The 21034-nt window shown below is 32.0% G+C and overlaps 2 protein-coding genes across 2 annotated transcripts; both read left to right on the top strand.

Moving 5' to 3' along the window:
* Positions 1-11871: 11871 nt before the first annotated feature.
* On the top strand, positions 11872-14705 carry LOC148201916 (putative disease resistance RPP13-like protein 3). The gene has a single exon (XM_088108703.1). The coding sequence runs from the start codon at positions 12064-12066 to the stop codon at positions 14419-14421; it is 2358 nt and encodes a 785-aa protein (XP_087964829.1). The 5' UTR covers positions 11872-12063; the 3' UTR covers positions 14422-14705.
* Positions 14706-18460: 3755 nt separating this feature from the next.
* LOC124837647 (disease resistance protein RPP13-like) lies at positions 18461-20827 on the top strand. Its single transcript, XM_088109496.1, has one exon. The coding sequence runs from the start codon at positions 18500-18502 to the stop codon at positions 20825-20827; it is 2328 nt and encodes a 775-aa protein (XP_087965622.1). The 5' UTR covers positions 18461-18499.
* Positions 20828-21034: the final 207 nt, after the last annotated feature.

Raw genomic sequence — 21034 nt, 5'->3', positions numbered from 1 at the left:
ATTTTCGTATAGTTGATATATTTTGCATCCTTTCATAAACCTAAACAATTTCTTTTTGCACTTCTAAAATATTTGTTTAAGACCTACTACTTGTTATGTTTTATATTGGTAGACCATTATTTTATACAAAATTTAAAAAGTTTGTATGAGGTTTTTTTTATTTCTAAACAAGCATTGGTATGTGTAGACTAAATTTACCTAAATATAAAATTTAGTTAATAGTTGGTTTGTATTTATTTTACTAATTTTATTTAAAATAAATACCGTATTGATGGACACATTGAATAAATCTTAGTTTTCATTTCGAGATTTAGTAAAAATATTAAACATTAATCGTTTTACACTAAATCTTGAATTGTTGGATTACACATTTTTTTGAAAAATTATTTTTCATAGTTTATTAATATATACACATTAAGTATAATCTTAAAGTTAAAGTAATTTTAATTCAAACCATTAATGTTATTCCCTGTATATATATCACACACTTTGGAAACCAGTGTGAAATTTTGTAAAAATTTTATCAAATTTAAGATAATAGATTTATTTTGTATGTATTAATGAGTTAAGGAAAACATTAACTTAAATGGGTAGTATCTCACCTTCAATTGGAAAAATGAGAATTGTATTGCATTAGTTATAATATTGGAGTTGCATTATTTATAACAATGAAATCTGTAACATATGTAATTATGGATCAAAGTTGGATGAATCTATATCACATTAGGAATAATGAAAAAGAAGTTGACCGAGTACTTGTAATGTGTTTGGTAAAATGAATAACTTACGAAGGAGACATTTCATTATCATGTACTCTATTCAGAATTTCAAGTGAATCTAAGTCTCAAGTTGAATAAATATGAAAAAATTAAGCAATATGTAATGAAAATTCTCTATAAATTTATTGTCCTTTTTTTGTTGTTAAAAATGATATCAATCCCTTATTTGGATTGAGTTCATGTCTCATTAATATTGTTGTATCTTTCTAGTACATCATCTTCCAAAATTTTCATAGTATTTGTTTAAAATAAATGTGTTAGGAACTTAAGAAAATATGTGATAACCTATTTATTTTTGGTATTATCAAGAGTTATGGACATGACATAATCAAATATTGGATATTTAAACTATATTGAAAACAAAAAGTTCAATAAGAAATGAATGATCATTGATAGAAGATGATATATAAAGTTGTTAATATATTTTTGTTTTATATAAATAAAGATAGTTAGATTTATCATTGTTTAAGTAATTTAAGTTAAATAAATTATTATTATTTTAATATAAATAAAATACCTAGATTGATATAGCATTTTTATTTTTTTTAATCATAGATTTTGGATTTAAGTCAAAATGAACGTTTTTTTTAAATTCTAAAGTTTACGTTGATTAGTACAATATTTAACATAAATTTACGTCAATGAATATCACACCAAAAATAAATTTATTTCTAGTGAAACTACATCCGTCCTAAAAATCAGGATTAAAATACAATACTTTTGTTAAAGCTCATAATTTGCAATGTTTATCTCATAAGAAAAACTCATTTTTGATATTTGTTTACGTGAATTCATTGTAAATGAATTTTGTTTTTTAGGAGTAGGATGTCCCATTGATCTAAGTTGAGAGAAGAAAACAAAAACTGACGCAAAATTATTCTTTTACAATAATTATTATAATAAATTGAATTAAAAAACGTAAGCACAAGTATTTCTGTTGATCTTATTCGTCTCTCACATTCGTCTATTTAAATATATATGAAACTCCACGATAGTCGTTCGTTTATTATTATTTTCTCATTTATATATTTTTATTTGAAAACAATTAATATTTAGTATATTAATAAGATTTTATATCTTATTTTTGAGTATGATGTATTAGTGATGAAAAATTGTTAGGATATACATTTAATAATTTGATCCAAGCAGGAGGGCAACGTGTATTTAAAGCATATAAGACCAAGGTGGGAACGCTGTGTTAGCAATATGAATATGTTGTAATGTAATAAATGTAAATATCGTTGTCAAGGACTCCAAGGATGTCGTCAAGCGACTCCAGGAAGGTGGTTCGAATCGTAAAGTTGTCTCTATCGTTGGCATGGGGGGATTGAGGAAGACCACCCTTGTCCGAAAGGTCTATAATAGCAGTCAGGCGAAGCACCACTTTGATTGTCGTGCGTGGGTTTATGTCTCAAATAAAATATATTTTTCTATTGTATCCACAGCCATATACATCCATATCTTTGATATATTATTTTAATTTATAACAGTGAAATATACATTTAGTTGTAATAATAATATAAAAGAAAGTAAATTATAACATGTCTAAAGTTACTTTAGAGATAAATTATATTTCTTTTTCTACCCATTCAATTTTTTTTATCGGACGACGTAAATTTAACAAAAAAAAAATTATACCTATTTTACATTATTTTTTATTATATTTTACTTTTTCTTTTTATAAATATAAAAATGTATACTTTTATATCTATTTTATCTCTATATAATAATCGTAACTGTACCGTAAGGTTGAACCGCGTACGACGTGTGATCGGACAATTTTATCATATGCGAAAGTACCAACCGGGCACGATGAGATAAGACCGTTTAGCTCTAGCTCAATGACCAGCTTCCCCACATTAAGGATTAAAGTAAATATTCATTAAGGATGATGAGTCGAGATTAGGCCAAAATTAAGGTTTTGCTGATCTTAAGCTCATCTCAAAAACTATAAATAAATATCAAAGGTAAGATGTACATGATCTCATTTTACCGTGCATTTAATACTTTTGCTTTGATATCGTATGGACTATTTGCTAACTTAAGCATTAAAGAGCTTTTGACAGGTATTCCTCCAAACGGTTTGAGAGGAAATTATGAAGGAGTTGACAGTTATTTGACCCTACACCCAAAACAGTAATTTTATAATAATTTCAAAGTTGAGTTTGATACATTATGTGGTATGGTAACCGTATTAGGTTCACATGTTATTGCTGTAAATGAATTTTTTAAAAGGTTTAATTGCTTTCTTTATCATTAGTTTCGCTAAAGTGTGTCAAATTTTTCCTATAGATAAGTAGAGAGTTAGAATTTTTAAAAGGAAGATTCAGAAAATTTTAAAGAAAGAAGTATTGAGAATCACTGTTGATTCTCTTAACTGTTTTTCAACAGTTAACTTATTTTGTGTGTCTGTTCGGTTTTTCCCCCCTTTCATGGAATCCTATATATATAGGGTTCCTTTCCCCTTTTTCCCTTAACGTTAATGTATTCAGACTTTATTACTTTTAACAGAATAAAGAAATATTCAGTTTGCATTACTTACCGTTTTCCGATCTACATTTTCTTCTTCTGGTGCTCCGGCCACCACCGCTTCAGGCCGCCGTTGAGGGAGTCGCCGTTCCCTTCCACCTTCATCGCCTCTCGCTCTCCGTCTCATCTTTCTCTCTCTCGATATTTCTTTTCTGCGTTATGCCACGCACGCAACCCACTTTCAGATTAACATGCCATATGGGCCAGGAAAGGAATTGGGCCACCAACGTTGCAAGTGCACAGTGCTGGGCCTGTTCTAATATGGTATCAGAGCAGGTCTAAGTGCCTGCTCTGCTTCCGTTCATCACTCTGATCGTTCTTGTTTTTTTCTTGGGCCCTCTTGGTGGTTTCTTTATTCCACCATGGAACAATTTGAACCAGCAACCAACCCTGCCAGTCCCTACTATTTGCACCCAGGAGAAAATCCTGGGCTCACTCTGATCACTCAAGTGCTAAACGAAAATAATTACTCATCCTGGAGCAAGAGCTTAAGGAGAGCCTTACTGTCAAAGAATAAACTGAAGTTTGTTGATGGTTCCATAAAAAGACCCCAAGAAAGTGATCCTGCCTATGACGCCTGGGAAAGATGCAATGTTATGATTTTGTCCTGGATAACTAAAACTTTGTCCCCCCACATTGCCGAGAGTGTGATTTACATTGAGGAGGCTAAAGAGCTATGGGATGAACTCAAAGAAAGGTTCTCTAAGGGAGATTACTTCAAAATCTCTGACCTATTGCAAGAAATACATTCTATTCGACAAGGTGATAGGGGGGTGAGTCAATTTTTCACAGATTTAAAGATATTGTGGGAAGAACTTGAGTCTTTAAGGCCTATACCCACTTGCACTTGTGCCACTCCATGTAGCTGCGATTTGTCCAGAATTTCTTTGAAATACAGAGAAGCTGAGCATGTAATATGCTTTCTGAAAGGTTTAAACGACTCTTACAACACTGTCAAGACTCAGATACTCTTGATGGATCCTCTTCCCAATGTTAATCGTGTCTTTTCTCTCATTATCCAACAAGAAAGGCAAGAAAAACAAATCTCCACAGAGGTTAAGACGCTAGCTAATGTTACAGGAAGAAATGGTCAATGGAAACCTGACCAGAATTGGAAAAATCAAGGAAGAAGTGCTGAGAACCAAGGAAGGGGAACTGTTTTCCGTGGTCAAGGCAGAGGAAGGGGAAGAAATCCCAATTATGGGAAACAATGTTCTTACTGTAACAAAATGAATCATACCATAGACGAATGTTATTCCAAACATGGGTATCCTCCTTGGTACAAGAAGGAAGACAAAAGAAATGAATGGTCAAGTGCAAATGCTTGTCAGAACAACACTGATTCTGAAGAAACCCAAAAAATTCAAAAAGTCAGTAATGGAAACAATTTCAGTTCTCTCACGCCAGAACAGATGCAAAAACTCCTCAAAATGATAGACAAAATTGATGACATCCCCACACACAACATCAATCAGGTTCAAAGAAATGAAACTGAGAATGAACAAGGTATTTTTTCTTGGATTGTTGATACTGGTGCTACTGACCATGTTACTCACAGTAAAAACAATTTTATTACCTTCTACAAGATCAAGCCTATTTCTATAAAACTACCAAATAATACTATACTGATTGCTGAACATGCTGGAACTGTACAATTTGCCAAAGATTTTACTATTTTCAATGTTCTCTATATACCAGATTTCTGTTTTAATTTGATATCTGTGCAAAGACTTATCAAGGATATGAATTGCAGCCTAACTTTTTCTTCTAAGCATTGTCAGATCAAGGAAAATCACACTTTGAGGACGATTGGATATGCTAAATCATGGAATGGGCTCTATTATCTACAAGTCTTACCTAAATCTATTCAAAACAATATCTCAAAAGGTGTTTTCTCTTGTAAAAGTGTTGATATTAACCTGTGGCACCTTAGACTAGGACACCCAGGACATAGAACAATGAAGCACATATGTGAGAGTTTTCCATATATCAAATCTGATGATAATTTTGTTTGTGATACATGCCACTTTGCCAAACAACACAAGTTACCTTTTCCTAAGAGTATTTCTGCTACTAATGAAAGTTTTGAAACTATACACTGTGATATATGGGGACCTCTAAATACTATTTCTGTTCATGGTCATAGATATTTTCTCACGATTGTTGATGACTTCACTAGACATACGTGGATTTTCCTAATGAACAACAAGGGACAAACAAGAGATTTATTACAAAATTTTGTGATAAAAATCAAGAACCAGTTTAATAAAATGATTAAGAACATCAGATCTGACAATGGACCTGAGTTCAAATGTGAAAGTTTCTATAATCTTCATGGTATTAATCATCAAACCAGCTGTGTTGAAACACCTCAACAAAATTCTATTGTTGAAAGAAAACACCGTCATATTCTTAATGTTACACGCAGTCTTATATTTCAATCAAACATACCTAAAGGTTATTGGTCATATGCTGTTGGGCACGCTGTTTTCTTAATAAATAGAATGCCTTCACATATTCTCAACAACAAAACTCCCTATGACATGCTTTATGACAAATCTCCTGCTTATATAGATCTTAAGGTTTTTGGATGTTTATGCTTTGCTTCTACACTTGAAAATAGCAGAAACAAACTTGATTCCAGAGCTAGAAAAGGTGTTTTTCTTGGTTATAAGAGTGGTGTCAAAGGTTATACTGTTTTAGATTTAAATACTAAAGAGTTGTTCATAAGCAGAAATGTTATCTTTTATGAAAATGTCTTTCCTTACAACAACATGCAAGAAGACAGACAAGACAATGTCAGCAGTGAAGAGAAAACTGAATCTCTCAATGATCTTCTAAAGGACTCCTCCTATCCTTTAATTGAAAATAGCAATAACGAGTCTGATGACCAGGAAGGACAAGAACAAGCCTCTGCTAACAGAGACAACAACAACGACACTGAAGATCAAGAGAACCATATAAGCAGAAGATCCAACAGGCTCAGAAAGACTCCTGACTATCTAAAAGACTATGTTCATCAGGTTCATCAATCTTTATCCATTAAAAATACTTTTAAAACTGCCTATCCTATAAATAGTGTGTTAAATTGTAGCAATTTGTCTGCGAAATATTCAAAATACATCATGACTATTACTAATAACAAAGAACCCCAATCTTATACTGAAGCTAAAATCAAGGCTGAATGGAGAGAAGCTATGGATAAGGAAATCAAAGCTTTAGAAGAAAATCAAACCTGGACCCTAACTCAATTACCCCCTGGAAAATTCCCCATAGGATGCAAATGGGTGTACAAAATTAAATACAAAGCGGATGGTAGTATTGAGAGACATAAAGCCCGATTAGTTGCCAAGGGTTATACCCAACAGGAAGGAATAGACTATCTTGACACATTTGCCCCTGTAGCTAAACTTACTACTGTTAGACTTCTTATTGCTCTTGCTGCTTCAAATAATTGGTTTTTACACCAACTTGATGTTGATAATGCTTTCCTACATGGAGATTTAAATGAAGAAGTGTATATGCAATTACCCCCAGGTATGGATACTAGTAAAGAAGGTTTGGTCTGTAAGCTAAATAAGTCTTTATATGGTTTAAAGCAAGCCAGTAGGCAGTGGTTTGAGAAGTTATCTGCCTTTCTTATATCTGTGAATTACAGTCAATCCAAATCCGATCACTCATTGTTTATCAAAAGAACTGCTACTGGTTTTACTGCTCTACTTGTATATGTGGATGATATTGTGTTAGCAGGAAATTCTATGGAAGAAATAAACTGCATAAAGGAGCTTTTGCACAAAAGGTTTCGTATTAAGAATCTTGGAGAACTTAAATACTTCCTTGGACTTGAAGTGGCAAGATCCAAGAAGGGAATTCATCTATGTCAGAGGAAGTATGCCCTGGACATACTTGAGGAAACAGGGATGGAAGGTTGCAAGCCTTCTTCTACTCCCTTCCTAAAGGACACCAGCACTCTATACAAAGAGGACAACTATTTGACTGATCCTGAATCATATCGAAGACTGATAGGGAAGTTACTCTACCTTACTAATACCAGGCCAGATTTATGTTTTACTGTCAATCTTCTCAGTCAATTTATGCAAAAACCTACTCATTATCACTATCAAGCTGTTCAACATATACTAAGATATATAAAGTCCTCACCCTCTGAAGGTTTATTCTTTGCAGCTGATTCTCCAAAACAACTAAAGGCTTTTAGTGACTCCGACTGGGCCACTTGTCCTAACACAAGGAGATCCACCACAGGCTTTTGTGTTTTTCTTGGATCATCACTCATTTCCTGGAAATCTAAGAAGCAGAAGACTGTTTCCAGATCTTCCACTGAAGCAGAATACAGGGCCCTTGCTGCCACTGTATGCGAAATACAGTGGCTCCATTATCTTATACAAGACCTTCAAATTGAAGAATCTGGGGTTCCTGTTTTATATTGCGACAACAAATCGGCTCGCCACATAGCCCACAATCCAAGTTTCCACGAACGCACCAAGCACATAGAGCTTGATTGTCACGTGGTTCGTGAAAAACTCCAGGAGCGCCTTTTACATCTTCTCCCCGTCCGGTCCGAAGAACAGCTTGCTGATATCTTCACGAAATTTCCGCATCGTGTCAAGTTTGGAACCATTATTCCCAAGCTTGGACTGGTAAACATACACTGTCCAGCTTGAGGGGAGGCTATTGAGAATCACTGTTGATTCTCTTAACTGTTTTTCAACAGTTAACTTATTTTGTGTGTCTGTTCGGTTTTTCCCCCCTTTCATGGAATCCTATATATATAGGGTTCCTTTCCCCTTTTTCCCTTAACGTCAATGTATTCAGACTTTATTACTTTTAACAGAATAAAGAAATATTCAGTTTGCATTACTTACCGTTTTCCGATCTACATTTTCTTCTTCTGGTGCTCCGGCCACCACCGCTTCAGGCCGCCGTTGAGGGAGTCGCCGTTCCCTTCCACCTTCATCGCCTCTCGCTCTCCGTCTCATCTTTCTCTCTCTCGATATTTCTTTTCTGCGTTATGCCACGCACGCAACCCACTTTCAGATTAACATGCCATATGGGCCAGGAAAGGAATTGGGCCACCAACGTTGCAAGTGCACAGTGCTGGGCCTGTTCTAATAAGAAGTATTAAAAATAAAACTTCTTAAACGATGAAGTTTCTTATAAAATTTTATTTATATTTTTGATATTTTTAAAATAAAATAATAAAGTATCGTTATTTAAAATATTCTACCGCGTGTAATGCTTGATTTTTTTAGAGTGTTATAGTAAACACAAGTATTTCGGTTGAGTTATTCGTCTCGTACATCCAAGACAAACGTGTATTTAAAGTATACAAGACAAAGGTGAGAGTGCTCTGATAGCAATTTGAATACGATGTACTGTCATAAATGACAATATCTTAAAGGCAAATGGGTAGAAATTGCAATGCTCATAGCAGGAAGATGCCATGGTTGACTAGTCATGGTTGACTCAAAGTCAATGGAGCAATAAAATATTATTTTTCTTCTTTTTATCATATTGCCAGCTACACGGTATTGTTTTTTGGTCGGGTATTATTTTTGTTCTTTTGTGGTCTTTTTTGAGATATCAAGTCTCGGTTTCAGGGTGGATGTTAAAATGTTTCAGTATAATTGTCGAGGTTGAGGTGCGAACTTGATAAATAATGTAGGTATTTTTATATTTTCATCTTGCACAGGACTCTTCAGGAGAATGGAGTGGGTATCTGCAAAGACACTCCCACGCTAAAGGCAGAAAAAAAAATGACAAAATCTTTTTAGTTCAATAATGGAAAATTAATCTTTTCTCCCCTCTTTCTGGGCTATAAAAAACGTACCCGTTTCTCTTACGGTTTTTCGTATTTAACATAAAAGTATGATAAAAGTATTATGTCTACTTAAAAATATTATCTAGTTGAACTACGAAACCAATACTATGTTAAAAACACATATGAAGAAGTATCCATTTGTTATGTTTAATATATTCAAAACTTGTTTATTCTGACACCTGGCTGCATTACTTTATTCAATGAAAAAAAAAATATTAACATGTTTAAACTAAATCGTTAATATGGAATAAAGCAAAAACCATGTAAAAAAGAAAATTGAAGAAATCGACACCCAAAAGTAACACATAAATAATAAATTTAATTAAACTTTAAATCTCTTATTAAAATTGGATATTTTTAATTTAAGTCTTCATTATTTTTTATATTTTTATATTGAGTATTCAAAATTTTCATATTTTTTAATTAAGTTTTTGTTGTCTAATTCTTGTCTTGGACTATTATTTTGATGGTTTTATCTACAATAAAAACATACGAAATTTTGTGATTAATATAGAATATTATTATTATTAATGAAAAGTGATAAGAGACTTTTAATATATTTTTTTTAAATGTGTCCATAATAGGATATAATTACTTATAAGAATGACGAGAATAGTGTTTACTCGCCTTATTAGTAAAAAGAAATCAATCAATTATATGTTTTGTTATTCGTCATATGCTAATTGTTTAAAAAATGTTTAAAGATTTTTTAAAAAATATAAATATTTGAATACTGGTAAATATTTAATAAAAGATATTTTTATAAATGTTTAAATTAAAATCAATATAAAATTTTAAAAATATTAAATATAAATTAAATTAAAATATAATTTATTTTTTAACCAAAAACTTAAGTAGTATGATATTTGCATCTAACCTATTTATAAATGAGTATTAAAATAGTCTATACAAATAATAGATACTTGCAAGTATCAACTATCTACTATGCTATCAATTACATATTTTATCTGAACATACTTGCAAATATATTTATCATTTCTAATATGTCATCGTTATCACCTATATCAATAATATTCATCACGATCATTCATTAGATAATGACATGAACATTAAAAAATATAACAATTTGATAATCTAACAAGTTTTATATTAAAAAGTATTTATTTTTTGTGTTATTTCTAATTAATTATCAAACCTTATACTTTTTAACATATATAAAGAAAGTGAGCAAGTCGACCATAAAAAAGGTAAACAATACGGTGAGACTAAATAAAAACATTTTAAAAAATAATAATAAAAATTCAATTAAAAATAACTAAAATTATTTAAAACTTAATTAAACTTAAATTATATATATATATATATATATATATATATTAAATTTTTCTGTTGTTAGTAGATATAATAATTGCATAATTAATTAAGGTGTTACTAATCATAATATGACTTAGGTGCTGATTATATGACTTCTAATAATCATAAATTTACTATTATTAATGTTAACGAGTCTCATTTCCTATGGAAGGTGTAAGTAGTATATTCCTCTATCCTTCAAACTATGGAAGGTGTAAGTAGTATATTCCTCTATCCTTCTTTATTGATTCCTTATCAATGAATATCACAAAGCTCATAATGGGCAATGTTTGTCTCACAAGAAAAACTCATTTTTTATATTTGTTTAAATGAATTTATTGTCCAAGTAAATGAATTTTGTTTTTTAGGAAAAAAACTGAAAAAATTCTTATTTTGCAATGGTTATTAGAATAAATTTTGAATTAAAAAATGTAAGCACAAGTATTTCGGTTAATTTATTTGTCTCACATCCATTTATTTAAATACATGAAACTCTACAATAGTCCTTCTTTTATTATCATTTTCTCATTTATATATTTATATATGTAAACAATTAAAAAAATGTGATATCTGTTGACTGACCATTTTAAATATATAATTTCATCCCCTTATTTAAAAATAAAATACGTGTACTAAAAGCACTATATTACATACTAAAAATTATAATTGTCTTTTTTTATAAAATTTATATATATTCATCTTCAAAATTGTTTCTGTGTAAGCATTTAATAAAAGAATTCTACCACTACCATGTTTCAACACTTTCTTATTCAAAACAAAAATATATTCTTATAGAAAATTCCTTTTATTTTTGTTTTTCACATAGGTTTTAATATTGTTACATTTTGAACTTGTTGATTATCATTGTGTCTAAATATCATGTCATGTCATGATAGTTATTATATTCAAAGAGAAATGTCTAAAAACTCAATATAGTCTGGAAATTATAAGATTTTTTTAGAATTAAAAATATTCATAGAATACCATAATACTTTCTATGGAAAATTTATTATTTTTAATTTCAATTGAGTATACCCGTTTTTTTTTTTGGTTCAGCTTTGAATGAATTTAGTTGAGCTTACAAATTAACCAAAATAAATTAATTAACATATTTGGTATACTAAAAAGTTTTTGTATCTTATTTTTTAATGATATATTAGTGATGAGAAATTGTCAGGATATTCATTTAATAATTTGATCCAAGCAGCAGGGCAACGCGTATTTAACGCATATAAGACAAAGGTAATTTGAATATGTTGTAATGTAATAAATGTAAATATCTTAAAGGAAAATAGGTAGAAAGTGCAATGCAAATAGCAGGAAGGTGCCACGCTCCTCACATTATGCACTTCAAAAGTAGTCATTGTTGACGAAAAGCGAATGGACCGACAAACTATTATATTTCTTTTTTTTATGCTATTGCCAGCTACACGCTATTGCTTTTTCTGGTGCTTTCTTTATTATTGCAGACACTTTTCATAGCATGCATTATTGCAAGCTACACAGTATTGCTTTTTCTGGTGCCTTCGTAAATCTTGTTACTCTTCTTCCATCACCAACCACAAACCCAGTATCACTATCTACACGCTCGTCCACCCTGTAATGGCAGACAGTGTAGTTTCCTTTGTTTTAGATCACTTAGCCCAGCTTGCCGCACGCGAAGCTAACTTGCTCTATGGCGTGGAGGACAGAGTCCAGTCCCTACAGTACGAACTTCAGATGATCAAAGAGCTCCTCAATACCACAAAGAGAAAGAAGGGAATGGAACATACTGTTGTGAACCAAATCAGAGATGTGGCCCACTTAGCTGAGGATGTCATCGACACTTTCGTAGCCAAAGTTTCCATTTACAAGAGGAGAACCCTTCTGGGGAGGATGCTCCGTGGCTTTGGCCAAGCAAGGTTGCTCCGCCACGTAGCCCAAAAAATAGACAAGCTCAAATCCACTCTCAACGAGATACGCGACAACAAGGACAAATATGATGCTTTTAGAGAAGCCACTAATCAATCCACAGCAGAAGAAGAGGAGGAGAAGGAAAGGTTGCAATCGCTGCACAAGCTAAGAAGAGACGTGGAGGAAGAACATGTTGTTGGCTTTGTCCAGGACTCCAAGGACGTCGTCAAGCGACTTCAGGAAGGTGGTTCGAATCGTAAAATTGTCTCTATCGTTGGCATGGGGGGATTAGGGAAGACCACCCTTGCCCGAAAGGTCTACAATAGCAGCATTGTGAACGACCTCTTCGATTGTCGTGCGTGGGTTTATGTCTCAAACGAGTGTAGAGTTAAAGAGCTTTTGCTTGGCCTTCTTAAGCATTTGATGCCAAATTTTGAACAACAACGCAAAAGCAGCAAGAAAGGTAAGAAAAGCTCTGGAGACATTAACAACATGAATGAGGAAGAGTTGAAGAAACAGGTGTGGAACTGCTTGGAGACGAAAAGGTATCTTGTGGTGGTAGATGACTTGTGGAAAAGGCGGGATTGGGATGAGGTGCAAGATGCTTTTCCGGACGACAATAACGGCAGCAGAATATTGATAACTAGTCGTTTGAAAGAGGTGGCCTTGCATGCTGGTGATGATGTTCCTCACTATCTTCAATTCCTGAGTGAAGAAGAAAGTTGGAAGCTGTTTTGCAGGAAAGTGTTTAAGGGTGAAAATCGCCCTTCTGATTTGGAGACCCTGGGAAAGCAGATGGTTCAAAGTTGTCGTGGTTTGCCGCTCTCCATCATTGTTTTAGCAGGACTGCTAGCCAAGAAAGAAAAATCACAGAGAGAATGGTCTAAAGTGGTAGGTCATGTTAATTGGTATCTGACTCGAGATGAGACCCAAGTGAAGGATATAGTTCTCAAACTCAGCTACGAAAACTTGCCAAGAGCATTAAAACCATGTTTTCTCTATCTTGGGTTATTTCCTGAAGATTTTGAAATACCTGTTATGCCATTATTGCAAAAATGGGTTGCGGAGGGTTTTATACAAGATACAGGAAATAGAGACCCAGATGATGTTGCAGAAGACTACTTGTACGAGCTCATTGATCGTAGTTTGGTAGCAGGGGTGAAGTTGAATGGACGTTTGGAGACGTGTCAGGTTCATGATCTTCTTCGAGATCTTTGCATATCAGAGAGCAAAGAGGAGAAAGTGTTTGAAATTTGTACAGACAATAACATTCTAATCCCTATCAAACCTCGCAGACTGTCCATTCAGAGTGACATGGGTCACTACATTTCTTCAAGCAACAATGACCATTCATGTATTCGTTCCCTGTTTTTCTTTGGATCGGAGTATAATGTTGGTGGGAGAGAGTGGAAATGGCTTTTGGACGACTTCAAATTGGTTCGAGTGTTAGACTTTGGACCTAACAGTTGCGATAAGATCCCTTCCAATTTAGGAAACTTCATCCACTTAAGGTACTTGAGAATGAAGTCAGGTAATAATATTACATTTGTTCCAGATTCAATACTTAACCTTTGGAATCTACAAACCATAGAGTTGAGTAATTGGTTGCCTTATAACATGGATTCAATTTCTTTTCCTGTTCAAATGTGGAAACTCAAACATTTAAGACATTTAAATGTAAAATCTCATGTCAAGTTGAGAGGAAGATGTTCAGAATTAGATCAGAAGATGTGGAATCTTCAAACCATCTCTCGTCTTGTACTCAATGAGCAAGCAACATCTCTAATAAAGAAAGGAACATTCCCCAATATTAAGAGGATGGAGATTATTGATTATGAAGATGAATTACCTAATTTATTGCAAAGCTTAGAACTATTGAAGCATTTGAATAAATTAGTGATTTGCACACCAAGAAAATCTCTCTCAGAACAAGTGACTCACATCTTACAAAATTTGGAAACAAATGGAGTTGAAGTTTCATCATTTAATTACAAAGAACAATACTATAACACGTTGTGCATTGTACACGGTGTGGAGCCCAAATTCTATGAATGTGCTGAAGGGTGATTCAGTCATTTACGCGCTAAATGAAACGTTGGGTTTTAGTAAAGTCTTTCTCTCTCTGATTTCACTTTGCTGTCTCTGATTTCATTTGACTCATTTTGTCATTCACTGCACCATTTCATTTTCGAAGAGGAAGCTTTGTGCTAAGGTCGGGCACGATAGAGAATGCAAGAAGACTGAAGAGGAAGTGTTCGTGTTGTGCTAGGTCTATATTTAATTAAATAAATATTGTATTTAATGCTAAGTCTTAAATTGTCTGGTTAAACATTTTTGAAAAAAAAAATACTTTTTCATAATTTGCTAATGTATACATATTAAGTTTAACCTTAAAATTTGAGTAATTTCAATTCAAAAATCATTTAATGTTATTCTATACATACCTATCACAACTTTTGGACAACAATGTCAAATTTTATCAAATTTAAAATAAAAGATTTAATTTGCATGTGTTAATAAATTAAGATAAATGTTAACTTAAATGAGTTGGAACTTAATCTGAACTAGAAAAATGAGAATTGTATTGTATTATCTATATATGACAATGGAGTCTGTAATATATATAGTTATAAATCAAAGTTGAATGAATGCACATCACGTCAGGAATAATAGAAAAGGAATTGACGAGTACTTGCAATGTGTTTAGTAAAATGAATAACCTATCACGATGACATTTCATTGTTCATGTGTTTTATTGAAAAATTTAAATGAATCTAAATCCAACGTTAAATAAAGATAAAAATATTGAACAATATATAAGGTCATAAATATATTGTCTTATGTTTTTTTTTGTTAGAAATGTGAATTCCTTATTTAGATGAAATTCATATCTCATTAGTTTGTTCTGTCTTTTTATAAATTCTTTTCCAAATTCTTTGTCGTGTTTGTGGTTTGAAATAAATGTATTAGAAACTTAAAAAATATGTTATCACATATTTATCTTTTGTATTATTGATAGTTACAACACGATCAAATATTAGATATTTAAACTATATTGACAAAAAAAGGTTTTTGAAAAAGGAACGAATGATATTTATAGAAGATGATATATAATGTTGGTAATTTTTTTTTTTGCATAAATAGGGATAGTTAGATTTATTAAAGTTTAAGTCATCTAAGTTAAATAATAATTATTATTTTAATATAAATAGAATATCTGTATTGGTATAGCTTTTTCATTTTTTTAATCATAGATTTTGGATTTAAGTCAAAATGAACGGGTATTTTTTTTAATTTTAAAGTTTACGTTGATTAATACAATATTTAACATAAATTTACGTCAATAAATATGAGACCAAACGTAAATTTATGTCTAATTAAACTACATCCGTGGTAAAAATTAGGATTAAAATACAATACCTTAGTTAAACTCATACGTCAATGTTTATCTCATAAGAAAAACTCAATTTTTATAATTGTTTACGTGAATTCAATGTCCAAGGTAAATGAATTTTGTTTTTTAGGACTCGGATATCCCATAAAAAAAACTTACAAAATTCACATTTTGCAATAGTTATTATAATAAATTTTAAATTGAAAAAATGTAAGCACAAGTATGTCGGTTGATTTATTCGTCTCTTACATCCATTTATTTAAATATATGAAACTCTACCATGGTCGCTCTTTTATTATCATTTTCTCATTTATATATTTATATATCTAAACAATTAAAAAATACGATATTTGTTGACTGACCATTTTAAATATAAAACTTCACCCCCTTATTTAAAAATAAAATACGTGTACTAAAAGCACTATATTATATACTAAAAATTATAATTGTCTTTCTTTCATTTAAACCTTTTAATAAATTTAGTTTGACCTTCTTAGTTAACCAACATAAATTAATCAACATATTAAGTATATTGATAAATTTTGATATTGTATTTGTGAGATATATTAGTGATGAAAAATTTAAAGATATATATTTAGTGAATTTGATCCAAGTCGGAGCGAAATATGTATTTAAAGTATAGAAAACGGAGGTTGAAGTGGCATGTTTGCAATTTGATATAAACAAGTGGCTGTATAGATTAACTACTCACATAATGTGAAAAAAAGAAAAAAAAAAACAAATCGTCTCTTACATATATATTATTCTATTACGTCTAATATCATAAATATAAATATTCTAAGGTAAATGAATACAAGTTGCAATGCACATAGCAGGAAGCTTTGACTAATATGACATTATATATATAAATATAATTAAAATATATATATAAGAAAGACTTTGCTGATTATATTTAATCTTTTAACTATTACAGAGTTGAATAACATGAAATTTAATTTGAAAAATGAATATTGTGTACATGTATTGTTTAATATAGTATAAATGACTTGACAAAGAATAACAGTGATTGATATAATTTAATATAGTGCAGATGACTTAACAAATGATAATAGTGATTCAGTATGATTTGTTTAATGTTTATTTAAAGAAATGATTTATATAAGATTTTATTGTATTATCCGTTTTTGTTAGATTACTAATTTAAATATCAGAGTGTCTTTGATAGATATTTATCTTGGTTTAGAGTTTGAACACTAAAAACATAAACGAATTTGATTAAGTGAGTTCAAAAGAACATAAACGGATCAAGAAAAAAAATGTAAATGAGTGTTTGGTAGTTAAATAACATGAAATGTAATTTGAAAAATGAATGTGTACACATATAGTTTAATACAGTGTAGATGACTTGACTATTCTTTGTTCAATGTTTATCTAAAGATGTGATATAATAACAACTCTCTTCTAGAAGCTTACCATTGTGTTGTTGTTATGGATGAATATTTGGAGCTGCGTCTAAATAGATGTAACATCAAGACCTTCATTTATGTTTATTTTGTTGACGACCTTCGTATATATACTTTTGTATATAAATAACTATAAAGAAAAACATATTTGAGTGTTATAATATTAAAATGTTTTAAAATTTTTAAAAAAATAAGAGAAATACGTTGATGATTTAGCATTGTTTATACAAACTAAATTGAAACAACAATACGAAATATTAAAAGAAAAATCTAAAAATTGTTTGTAGGAAACCTTGACTCAGAAAAATAATGCAATACAATTAACTGTAAACGAAAAAATTGATTGAAATTCGAAAAGAAAGTTTTCCTATTATCATAGTTGAAATTGAGAAAAGGTTTGAATGAACTACATTCAAATATTTAAACAACTAATTTTAGACACTTAAAAATATAAATATTAATGATTATAGTGATTAGTTTAGATAATAATTTATAAATAAAAATTATTGGTTTTTAAAATAATTACTATTAAAAATAAAAAATTATAATTAGTAATTTATTAGAGCTTAAATTGATCATTAACATTAACTATCAAAATTTTAACTATTAAAGAAATTAGTATTTAAATTGATCAGTAATTAATATATTAAATCAATGTTGGTCTTTTATCAATATTAGTATGAGTTTTAGTAAATAAATTCATTTATTGTCTTTAAGAAACTAATATGTGTTATAAGTTTTTGTTTTGTCTTTTAATTCTTATTAAAAAATTAAATTAAATTCTTAATTTTTATTTGATTCAATTTAACTTTTTAATTTTTAAATATGATTCAATTAAGTTTTTTTTATATATATTAACGTTAAACTTTTGTAAAAATTTATATATTAATCATTCTATCTAAGAAAATAAAATAAATTTAAATGTTTAAACTTTTAGATGAAATAATTTGATATATAAATGTTAACATATAAATATAATAAAAAAGAGCTAATTATTGTGGAGAATGATGTTGATGTATAAATATTGTAAGTGAAATGAGTTGAAGGTACAGTGCACATAACAGGAAGGTGCCTAACTACCGATAGTATGAACTTAGCAACTTTGAAAATTAAATATTGTATCGTAATAAATGGAAAAATAAAACCTCAAGTCTTCAGCCAAAGTCTTTATAAATTCTTTATTGCAATCACTTTTCATAATATATATATTTGGACATTCTTTCCCTCTTATTGCAAGTTACACAATATTGCTTTAAATTCCTCTTATTCTTCTTCCAACACCAACCACAAACCTAGTATCGAAATCTAAACGCTCGTCCACGCTGTAATGGCAGAGAGTGTAGTTTCTTTTGTTTTAGATCACTTATCCCAGCTTGCCGCACGCGAAGCTAACTTGCTCTATGGCGTGGAGGACAGAGTCCAGTCTCTCCAGTACGAACTTCAAATGATCAAAGAGCTCCTCAATACCACAAAGACAAAGAAGGGAATGGAACATACTGTTTTCAACCAAATCAGAGATGTGGCCCACTTGGCTGAGGATGTCATCGACACATTCGTAGCCAAAGTTTCCATTTACAAGAGGAGAACCATTCTGGGAAGGATGCTCCGTGGCTTTGGCCAAGCAAGGTTGCTCCACGACGTAGCCCAAAAAATAGACAAGCTCAAATCCACTCTCAACGAGATACGCGACAACAAGGACAAATATGATGCTTTTAGAGAAGCCACTAATCAATCCACAGCAGAAGAAGAGGAGGAGAAGGAAAGGATGCAATCGCTGCACAAGCTAAGAAGAGACGTGGAGGAAGAACATGTTGTTGGCTTTGTCCAGGACTCCAAGGACGTCGTCAAGCGACTTCAGGAAGGTGGTTCGAATCGTAAAATTGTCTCTATCGTTGGCATGGGGGGATTGGGGAAGACCACCCTTGCCCGAAAGGTCTACAATAGCAGCATTGTGAACGACCGCTTCGATTGTCGTGCGTGGGTTTATGTCTCAAACGAGTGCAGAGTCAGGGAGCTTTTGCTTGGTCTTCTGAAGCATTTGATGCCAAGTTTTGAACAACAACGCAAAAGCAGCAAGAAAGGTAAGAAAAGCTCTGGAGACATTAACAGCCCAAGTGAGGAAGAGTTGAAGAAACAGGTGTGGAACTGCTTGGAGAGGAAAAGGTATCTTGTGGTGGTAGATGACTTGTGGAAAAGGCGGGATTGGGATGAGGTGCAAGATGCTTTTCCGGACAACAACAGAGGCAGCAGAATATTGATAACTAGTCGTTTGAAAGAGGTGGCCTTGCATGCTGGTGATGATGTTCCTCACTATCTTCAATTCCTGAGTGAAGAAGAAAGTTGGAAGCTGTTTTGCAGGAAAGTGTTTAAGGGTGAAAATCGCCCTTCTGATTTGGAGACCCTGGGAAAGCAGATGGTTCAAAGTTGTCGTGGTTTGCCGCTCTCCATCATTGTTTTAGCAGGACTGCTAGCCAAGAAAGAAAAATCACATAGAGAATGGTCTAAAGTGGTAGGTCATGTTAATTGGTATCTGACTCGAGACGAGACCCAAGTGAAGGATATAGTTCTGAAGCTCAGCTACGACAACTTGCCAAGGAGACTAAAACCATGTTTTCTCTATCTTGGGTTATTTCCTGAAGATTTTGAAATACCTGTTACGCCATTATTGCAAAAATGGGTTGCGGAGGGTTTCATACAAGATACAGGAAATAGAGACCCAGATGATGTTGCGGAAGACTACTTGTACGAGCTCATCGATCGCAGTTTGGTCCAAGTAGCAAGAATGAAGTCTAATGGAGGTTTGGCAAGGTGTCAAATTCATGATCTTCTTCGAGATCTTTGCATATCAGAGAGCAAAGAGGAGAAAGTGTTTGAAGTTTGCACAGACAATAACATTCTAATCCCTACCAAACCTCGCAGACTGTCCATTCACAATAACATGGGTCACTACATTTCTTCAAGCAACAATGACCATTCATGTATTCGTTCCTTGTTTTTCTTTGGGCCATATTATGATGTTGGTGGGAGACAGTGGAAATGGCTTTTGGACGAGTGCAAATTGGTTCGAGTGTTAGACTTTGGATCTAACTCGTGCCGAAAGATCCCTTCCAATTTAGGGAACTTCACCCACCTAAGGTACTTGAGAATAGAGTCAGGTGATATTACATTTGTTCCAGATTCAATACTTAACCTTTGGAATCTACAAACCATTGAGTTGAGTAATCAGGGGCCTTATAGCATTGATTCAATTTCTTTTCCTGTTCAAATGTGGAAACTCAAACATTTAAGACATTTTAATGTTGGATTTCATGTCAAGTTGAGAGGAAGATGTTCAGAATTAGATCAGAAGATGTGGAATCTTCAAACCATCTCTCGTCTTGTACTCAATGAGCAAGCAACATCTCTAATAAAGAAAGGAACATTCCCCAATATTAAGAGGATGGAGATTAACGATGATGAAGATGAATTACCTAATTTATTGCAAAGCTTAGAACTATTGAAGCATTTGAATAAATTAGTGATTTGTACAAGAAAATCTCCCTCAGAAGTGACTCACATCTTACAAAATTTGAAAACAAATGGAGTTGAAGTTGTTATCAAGGATAATGTTACTTGGAAAACATTTTTTTATCGATTACAAGGAACAATACTCTGACACGTTACACTTTGTGTCATTCATTTGACACGTCGTGGGGCCCAAATTCTATGTTGACACTCATTTGACACGTCGTGGAGTCCAAATTCTATGAATTTGCTGAAGGGTGATTCGGTCATTTACGCGCTAAATGGAACGTTGGGTTTTAGTAAAGTCTTTCTCTCTCTGATTTCACTTTGCTGTCTCTGATTTCATTTGACTCATTTT

Source organism: Vigna umbellata, chromosome 3 (assembly GCF_029865625.1).
Source record: "Vigna umbellata cultivar VRB3 chromosome 3, Vumbellata_1.0, whole genome shotgun sequence".
Lineage (NCBI taxonomy): Eukaryota > Viridiplantae > Streptophyta > Magnoliopsida > Fabales > Fabaceae > Vigna > Vigna umbellata.
Note: the sequence above shows the minus strand (reverse complement) of the source record. Positions and strands in the feature narration are given on the sequence as shown.

Coding starts and splice junctions, on each gene's coding strand:
- LOC148201916 (XM_088108703.1), top strand. CDS start 12,064: ATGGCAGACAGTGTAGTTTCCTTTGTTTTAGATCACTTAGCCCAGCTT.
- LOC124837647 (XM_088109496.1), top strand. CDS start 18,500: ATGGCAGAGAGTGTAGTTTCTTTTGTTTTAGATCACTTATCCCAGCTT.